Here is a 9,683-nt window from a genome sequence, read left to right on the forward strand (position 1 = left end):
AACCACACAAAGCAAAGGTCATAAGGAACAATCAGACCTCCGGTTACCAGCAAAGCTACGTTTGATTTGGAAAGTTGTCAAAATTGGCTTTAGCTCAGGCAAATGGAGCATCCACCTTGTTCTGTCCAGCAAAGAAAGAAAAAACCAAAGTTACTACAGAGCTGAACAACTTAAATGCATACCTAAAAAGGGTGTAACTGATGCTATGCTATGAAACTAAAATAGTCAGAGCATATTCATACGCTTTTAAATATAGTTAGCAGTATTTCCCATTCCCTCCACGTGGAACTCGGAACATCTAGCTACAAAATTCACCCCCTCCATCTCCCCCCCAGTCTCTCCATAGCTGAAGAGATTAGAAAGTGCAGTCAAAGCAGGGGGCAGGGGAAGGAGAATGGCAAGAATCTTTATCCCTCCTCCCCAAACTCCACTAGGCAGTGTTTAATAAATTCAGATGGCCCAATTTCAGAAGCAAACAGCAATGTCAGTTTAGCTAAACTTGTTAACAAGTCTTAGGACGCTCAGCGGGCTGCTTTTCTTTCTTTTTGGAGAATGGGGAAAAGGAATAAATCCTGAATTGTAACAAACCGGTAGTATTTCTGCAGCAAATTTAGAAACGCCACAGTACTCCTGATTTTAATACATCCATAAAATCTAGCTACTTTCAGTCCTTCTTCAAAAGCCAGGCTGTACTGGCAGAAGCTTTGGACTCACTCCCGCAAGTAATTTCTTTCATGCAAGTAACTACTCGTCAGCCCGATGAAACTATGCATGAATACAGAAATTTACAGAGCTAAGCCCTTGCCATGACTTTTGGGGAGTCACAAGTTGGGGCTAGTTTTGTCTTTTACATAACTATGCGTATGTCCATACCGAATACCGTGATGCAGCAATAACAGATACTACCAAAAGCCTAGAGTGGATGTTGAAAGTAATTGAGCCAAGATTATAAGGGGTCCCACAGAAGCAATTTACCCTGCTAAAAAGTAAAGCTTCACGGTACTGTGGCTAGCCCACTGAGTGTCTGAATTAGTTCTGCATTGCACCCTTAGGTGCAGAGATAATCTAAGAAACGATTCTAAAATAGCATGTTTCCGGATGAGACATGTACGAAGCGTAAAATATTTCACCCAATGATGTTTGGTACATCTCTGACACATTTAATCAGAAGCATAAACAATCTAGACACTGAAATACAAACTTATTTTTCCTTAAAATCAGTGTTCCATATTTTTTTATTTTAAAAATTCAGGAATGTGATACACAATACAATTAGCTCCCCATCACTGCAGTGTTCACTTACATGAGATTCACTAGTTTCATGCTTTGTGGAAAAAAAAAAAAAGAGACTGCACAGTGTTTTTGAACGCTCCCAGTATGGAACTGTGATCTTCAGAACAAATCAAGTCTGTGTAACCACAGACAGATCAGGTTAAAAAAAAAAAAATTAAGCTATATCGCAAGCTAGCAGGCTACAGTCGGGTCTCATACAGCCAGAACAAACACAAAAATTGTGTTCCTGCTGCTGTACAGCCACCACCTTGACCTGCCTATATGCTTTCAGGGAATTTACCATCGAGGGCTAAAGAGGCTAAAGGGCCCCGTTAACACCAGCTGGTGCTGCACACGCAACACGGCGCATGACAGAGAGGCCACACATCTCCCCCTTCTGCCCCCATCATCATCATCGTCGTCGTCGTCACATCTGCATCCTGTCCTGATAATAAAAATAACGTGGGGGAGAGCTTTTTGTCTTTTAAGCTAGCCATTGCCTGCAATGGACACAGAAATAGAAAAATATGACTTCTGGCACAAAAAAAAGATTAAATAGTTACAATGGAATTAGTTACTACAACTCCATCTATTCAGATGCATTTACTGAGACTGTTAAGCCATGGTGGCCACTGTCAGGACTTAATAGCTGCTCTCTTTTTTCAAGAGCAACAGGAGAGAAGTCAGTCAGGCTTCTCAGTGCTACTATGGTTTGTCTTGGTTTTGTTTTTTTTTTTTTAAATAAACTAAGGAGCAGTAGTTCTATGGCGCGTTAGTGATATACAGCAGGACCTCAATAATTTGTACTAATGACGGAGACCAATTTTAAACTAGCGAGCAAAATAATTAGTGGAAGTTTACCATAAAAAGCAAGGATACACATTTCCAAGAAAAACAGTACTTTGTTCATTTCAAAATTTACTTGGTTAATACTTTGTAGTATACTAGCAGTGGTAGCATATTTTGCAAATGTAGTCTCATACAAGATCTCATTTAACAGTCAACTCTAGATCATATACAGGTAACAGAAGAAAGAGTTAAGGTAATTCAGACAAAACAAAACCATATATAAATACTATATTAACATATTTAAGTTAGTTTACGAGACTATACAACAAGCATAAACACAGAAAAAGGTGAGCGATGCTGATGGCTGTGAAGTACCAACATCCCCAAGCGAGCGCAAAGCTGAAGTGACCCATCCACACACCGCAGCTTCCTGTGGATACATCTGAGCAGCCAAGAGGCAAAATGACTGCACGGTGCTGCGCTGCACCCAAGCTAGCAAACCCCGTGAGAGCAGGCTCGTGCGAAACCGGACCGAGCTCCTCTACTTTTCCAATGCTTTGGCACACAGCATTGGGCCAACGCATTGGCATACGACACAGAGCTAGTCTGGCCCTGTAGACTGCACAGTTAATATACAACACTGGTAATCCACCCATGGATAATCGAGAGTTGACTGCAATGCTCTGCTGAGAAGTTGGGTAAGACCACTGACGCGACCTGGGCCAATCCAGGCCCGACGAGCAGCAGACTATTTTGAACTACTTAGGAGCAATTATCATACGAGACACATATTAGAAATGCAAACTAGCGAGGTGTTCTGTATCCGGAGGCAAAGCTACATTCCCTTCACTAACAAAACATTCTTTTTTAAAAAAAAATCTACATTTAAATACTGTTAAAAACCTGAAAACCACAGCATCAAAGAATTTTGTAAGGCCAAAACTATCCTCAGTTCCCTCTGTTGTGCCTAGGTATTGCAATACATTTGTAGACGGAGTAAATACCACGTAATTTAATATCTTATACTCCTTCCAGTGCCCTCCAGTAACAGATCTCAGAGCTCTTCACACAAGAGTTAAGCCTCACAACACCCCTGTGAGGTAGGTTTTATCCCCATTTTAAGACAGGGAAACTGAGGCAGAGTGTTTATCATGTCCAGAGTCATAGAGCAAACAATGGAAGATCTGAGTTGCTTTCCAGTTTTGAGCATAGGAGCAGTCAATTAAATCACAAGACATTACTTCCCATACATAACTTGAGGGTGGATCGAAAGGGCCAGGGTTTTAGATTAGATTTTTTGTATGTTTTATCTTCAACTCTCATCTAGTCTCTGCCAAATTCACAGAGTCCATAGACGAGTTTCTCCTTTGTTAAGGTGTAAGTTGGCAGCATACTGTAACAGCTTCTTTAGAGCCAGTTGTCAATTAACTGAGTTAACATTTTAAACCATAGATTTGGATACTTAATAAGTGAAATTATGTGATACATAAACATCTCAAAGTGTGAAATACAGTGAATGAAATCCTACTCCCCGCCCCGCTTCCTCAAAAGTCAGCGGAAAGCTCCTGAGGACACCGCGGGGACCAGGACTGCAGTTACTGCAAGTGCTTACAGACACATTCAACTACAAGAAAAATGCACCACTGAATTACTTGTTACGGAGGCTATTGTCTATGCTTAAAAGCATGAATTATACTGTCGGTGCCTGGCAGACTTTCCCCGACAGAGCACTTATTGACATAACTAATGCTTTTATCTTAGTAAACTGAGAATCAGTTAAAAATGAAGCTCCAGCTCTTCATTCATAGCACTGTGAGTCAAGGATTCTTTACCCTTCGAAGACTTTTATGACCAGACAACTTGGAAATAAGGACAAACACCAGAAAATCCATAAAATATGAAAGTAGCGTTACTTTATCGGTCAGTCTCACGTCTTGATCACAGAGCAGTATACAGTAGCTTGGACTTCCATTCTGATAGAAAAAAAAGCCTTTCACATCTGATATTTTCACAAGCAGTTGATTTTAATTACCTCGCTACCTTACCAGAAAAAGTGGGGACAGTTTCTAACAATCACATGATGTTCTCTTTAAAATATGCTATACGATAAGTTCATTAGAAAAGCCTTCACATTTATTATTATATAGGTTTAAGAAAAATAGGTGAAACTGCAAAGTGGTTTCCAGTTTTAAGTAGCTATATCTTTAAAAACGTTCTATGAACTTTGGTTTCCTTAGGGCTTCTAAATAAACAATATATTAAAATATCTACAAATCAAATATTAAAGGAAAGAGTAGGTCCAAGAAATCTGTAACACAAATTGAGTTCCTACATGCTTATCCCTCAAATACCTTTTGACTGGAAAAAAAATTTTAATTTGAAGCACAGCAAAAAGTGTCTCCGCTGAAATGTTGAAACTGGTTTTCTGAAGTTGTTACAGCATTGGTGCACTTTCTGTCTGTCTCAGTACAAAGTCAACACAAACACATTGTATCATGACAGTGACATTATGTTCTTTAAAACAAGCATTCTAGATTTAGCAATATGACAAGAACAAGGACTTCAGCAATTACACTACTTGGCAAAATTGCATCTCAAACGTCTGTCTCTTCCTCTTGAAATATAGCTGTTGTCAAAGTCACCAAAACTCAGGTAGCACCATTGGAGGGGTTACAAAGATGATTCAAACTGCTCGTTTTGATCGGTGTTTGCCTCTAGCTTAACTGAAGGGATGCTCTCCGACTTAGTCCTCCTAGTTTTCGGAAATTCAATGACAACTTCTGAACAAGAAATACTAAGTGACGAAGATTTTTCTGTCTTCTTTGGAATACTATCTTCTCCTGTTCCGCAACACTGCTTCAAAGCACACTGAGTCCTGCAAGGAAATTCACATTTCCCTCTCCCCGATTCAGACCCAACGCTGGCAAACTCAGGCTGAATGGTAGTTGCATGAATCCCTTCGTCATGAAAGATCTCTTTGATGCGCTTTGCCACCATCATGTATGTGGAAGGGTCAGGACACTTTATGTGAGCAGTGCCAATGATCCTACTGCCTGCTAGCTGCCAAATGTGTAATTCATGGACTGCTTCCACTCCTTCAAGGGTACGTAATTTTGAGTTCAAAGAATGAACATCTATTTGTTTGGGAACAGTCTGTAGAAGTATAAGGGCTGACTCCCTAAGTAACGGGTAAGTTGTGTAAAGGAGTATACAAACCATTATCAAACAAAGGACGGGATCTAAATACAGCAACCAGCATGGACCAGCCACCGTAATGCTCTCTTGCTCAGACTTGTTTGCTCTGCCAAGTGTTTGGGATAAAGTAGCGTTTTCCATGCAATGATTATTGACACATGGATTAAAGCAGGGCCCATCTTTGGGGCATGGATTCCACAACCCATAAAAGAGCAAGGCATTCACTACCACAATTACCGAACCTAAGGCATCTCCAAAAACATGCAGAAAAACTCCGCGCATGTTAAGCTGCGCGCTAGAGTCTTCTTCAACCTCCTCTACATCCAGAGGATAATGACCAGCGTTCCCATTCACTTGTAGGTCAGTCATGTCGTCTTTCATATCACCTGACAAGAAAACAGTAAAATGATTAGGCATATGCTATAATTCTACACATCACTATAACTCCATATAAAATAATAACCAACATTGAGTACAAAACTGAAAAGCCAGCAACTCTACCCATAACGCTCAGCAACATTTTCTCTGGCTGAGAAGTATTCAGTTGTCCCAGTCAGTCATCTAAATAGTCTAGAAGGCAATTGTTTCTACACGGAGCTTAAAGATGTAGAGTGGCAAAGTATGAAGATGACCGCATTCTAATTTATTCTACTGAAAAACTGTTTTCACGACTTCCAGCTGTTTAACCATTTGACTATTCACTGTTCATTTCTTAAACAAAATGCAGAATTACAGACCATATATAAAAAAGCTGATTAAGTAGCTAAGTAACTTACATTTGTTCCCTCTTCGAAAAGCCAGAAGGCTAATCACATTGCTAAAATCTCTCTTAAACCATAGGACTGCACTGCTATTTTGTATTAAAATCTACGAGGCCAGAAGCTCAAAAGCTGTATGGATACTGCTTTATAGTAACAACTTCTCAGGTTTAGTAGTTCATCTCCAAAAGACTTCTGCATTCAAGGAAAAGGAAGTTTTTCTGAGATGGCGCATGGAGTCAGCAGAACTGTGAGATACAATGAGCTGAGCTTTTAGGTCTAAAATGCAGAATTTATCAGCAGTATTGACTACAGGACAGTTTAAGTTATCACTGAAGCTCTCAGAGGCTATGAACTAGTGTTATTTATATTTCAGAGTACATAAAAAACATATTTTTAGTACTTTTTATTTAAGTGACATACAGCTGTTGAGTGACATGTAGCTGTTGATGCCCAAAGCCATATGTCATGAACCGTTCAATGCAGAAATGGCACTCCTTTGTCAAAACTGTCTGCGGTATTACCACGCCATCACACCTAACTAGCTATATAGAAATAAATGCACACATCATTACAAAGAAGAATGTTTTTTGAAAGAAAAACATCTTCCAATATTCAAAATTTTAAGTATTTTACATGATTAACCTCCTACTTTTCTTCAGAAGTTCTTCTTTGGACAGAAAACTTCCAGTGTTAAAGAAATGTAATGGCCACTGGCCCGACAAACTGAAACAAGGAGCTCTTACTGCTTCCGTGGTTATTCAGTTCAGAGCTTTGTAAACATTAACATGTTAGTATGACCTGCAGCTTCTGCCACTCTGCCCTCATGACTGCAATTCTGTAATCATAAAGTGTCTACAAGTTCTCTCCTCTCTGAAGACGGGGTGGGCTCCTACGATGGCGGCTGAGCGGGTCAGTTCCAAGCCCCAGGCTCATAATCTCATGCAGCACACTTCTGTCCTAAAGCTCCAGCTACATTTTCCACACAACTTCTAGGAGTTATGGAATATGGGACCTGTAACTTCCCAGAGAAATCAATAAATTAGAGGAAAATATCTCAGGTTACAGAGTTCAGACCTCAGGGTTCACGATGACAGCAAGGAAAGAGGAACTTTTCTGACACTCCACAGCGTACCAAGTACTCGGAGAAAAGATTTGGAAAGTCAGTAGACCTGTCTATAAGGGTGGGTAACAGGAAACAGGGTTCCAGAAAGCTCTTGAGATTTTTTAATGGCAAAAGGTTAAAACGTGTCCATTTGAAATGTGCTCATTTAAATCTAACTATAAATTGATTACTTCACATAAAGTGTATGCTCAAGGATACCTGTGCAGGACTAGCCCCTAAGGCTATCGCTAGCTTTCCACTTCCACCTTAGGAAGTCAGAGTCTACCCCCTTTGTAATTTCCAGTGAAGGCATAAGACCACTCTCAGTCATTTCCCTAGTCTTCACCTACACATCTTACAGCTTCTCACAAGTCTCTGAGCACCTTTACCTGTAATATTTCCACGGGTAAACTATGAATAACTCCATCCATTACATAATCATGACAGGGCATAGAAGGAAATACAAACTTATTTCAAAGTTCCACTGTGACCAAAATTACGCCCTGTTACCACCTAAATACCCACAACAAATTATTTGCTATTGCCAGAAGGACATCCATGAGAAATTCCAGACAAGTTAGCTCAAACCAGTATACGTTTTAATCCATGCTATAAATTAATCTTTTAGTCTAGAGCTAGTCCAAAACTTGGCTAAAAGCCCAACTTTTCACCATGTTTCACCATGCAAGAACAGTTCACAAGCCAAGATATCTATCAGATCAACGGTTAAGCAAATTTTACATTGTTTGAAACTAATTATTAGGATACCTTTGTTGGAACTAAACCAACATTAAGAGCTTATTATGTGGTCAAGAAAATGGTGTACTATATTCAGAGGAACTTTCCTACCCTCTTGCAAAACCTGTCTTTTCAAAGCCAACATGGAGTCAAAACAGGAGGGAGGGAGGGAGGCCTAAGATTCCCAATTGTGTATTGGAACCTCTGACCACAGAAAAACCGCAACCGTAGCAAAGTTCACTCTGGCTCAATTAAAGCTCAGTTTAAGCTACAACAGTGGTCTCCTGATGTCACCCGAAAATAAAGGAGAGATATGGGTTCTGAAGAATGAAACCCCCTTCCTCCTGGTAACAGGGATACCATATGATTAAAGTAGAGAAAGAGCAATTACGCACCTTTCACTCTGCTAGCACACAGTACTTGGCTTCAACCAAGTCTTCAAAATAAACTATCCAGGCTCCTGGATCCATTAAAAAAATAACCCAAGAAATCCCCTCCCACAAAACAGACACTTTGATCGCAATTGGGAAGGGAAGATTTTAAATTTATCTCTATGTGCAAGTGAGTGGGAAGGCACATGCTTTAGAAAGCTAAAGAAAACTAATTCAAAGAAACCACGCATGTACTCTGACACCAGTGAGCTCCACATTCAGTGCCTATTGCATGACTTCCACAGTTCTGATTGGTAATTTCCAAGACTTCTTCCTATTAATATGGATGTCGCGAAGAAGTACCACATTATTGCAATGGAATATACTTCAGTATGTTACGTTCAGATTGAGATTAGCTTCTCAAGTAGCTAATAACTGACCCAACGGAGAGATCCGGCTGTCAGGACCAAGGTGTTGAGCTGCGCTCTATTTGATGTGCAGCCAGTTCAGAAGGCATTAGGGCAACGTCTTGTGACAGCTTGTGTCGCTAGGCAGAAAACACTTGTCATGTGCCTTCTCTACCAGCACCAACTTTTTCCGAGGCAAACTGCTCTACCCTGAGACTCTTTCACACTCTGACCTGTCTGCAAGACAAACACACAACTTAGGGCACTCCTTTTAGCACCTGAAGGAAAGGTGTGAGGTAGAGGTGCAACGGCCATGTGCCCGAGAGCACCGCTGAGAAAGTTTCTTGCCTCTTCCCCAGGAGGAAGGACGGGCGGTCCCCACGAAGCTTGCGCCAGGTGGGACCAGGGTGCCCACCACCTTCCTCAGGGAAGGGACCTCTCCTGCTTTCCTGACACCTCTATGCTGGGATGGGACAGAGGCGTCGCAGGACTTACCCAGCTTCTCCTGGCTGACTCCGTTGGAGCTGCTGCAGTTCTCCACCAAGGTGCTGGTCTCCTCCCGGTGCAGTGCAGCCTCCCCATCCCCGGGCGGCTGCTCGGGCTTGGGGCCGCTGCGGGGGTGCTGCCTGCCGCTGTGCGAGTGCCCGTGGCCGTGGGAATGGCCGTGGCCCCCGACACCATGGTGGTTGAAGAGGCAGAGCCCCAGCAGGTTGATGATGAGTCCCGCCACCCCCACGCTGATGACCACCAGCGGCTGCTGGATCTCGTGGGGCTCCGTGAAGCGCTCGATGGCCTCGAGCAGGATGGTGAAGCAGAGGGCGGTGAGGAAGACGGCATTGACGAGGGCACCCATCACCTCGGCCCGCACCCACCCGAAGGTGTTCTTCTTGGTGGCGCGGGTGCGCTGGGCGAAGCGCACGGCCACCAGCGCCACGACCAGGGCCATGACATCGGAGAGCATGTGGAAGGAGTCGGAGAGCATGGCCAGGGACGACGTGACCCGGCTCACCACCACCTCCACCACGAAGAAGAGGAAGGTGAGCGCCCG

At 42.2% G+C, this 9,683-nt stretch overlaps 1 protein-coding gene across 1 annotated transcript; it reads right to left on the minus strand.

The window, feature by feature from the left end:
- Positions 1-2,175: 2,175 nt before the first annotated feature.
- SLC30A1 (solute carrier family 30 (zinc transporter), member 1) lies at positions 2,176-9,683 on the minus strand (the record flags this gene model as incomplete). Its single annotated transcript, XM_009330210.1, has 2 exons — positions 2,176-5,642; positions 9,131-9,683. Coding segments are annotated over 2 exons (1,464 nt in total), but the record flags the coding sequence as incomplete, so codon positions are not given.

The sequence above is a fragment of the Pygoscelis adeliae genome, unplaced genomic scaffold, assembly GCF_000699105.1.
Source record: "Pygoscelis adeliae isolate BGI_AS28 unplaced genomic scaffold, ASM69910v1 Scaffold308, whole genome shotgun sequence".
NCBI classification, from domain to species: Eukaryota; Metazoa; Chordata; class Aves; order Sphenisciformes; family Spheniscidae; genus Pygoscelis; species Pygoscelis adeliae.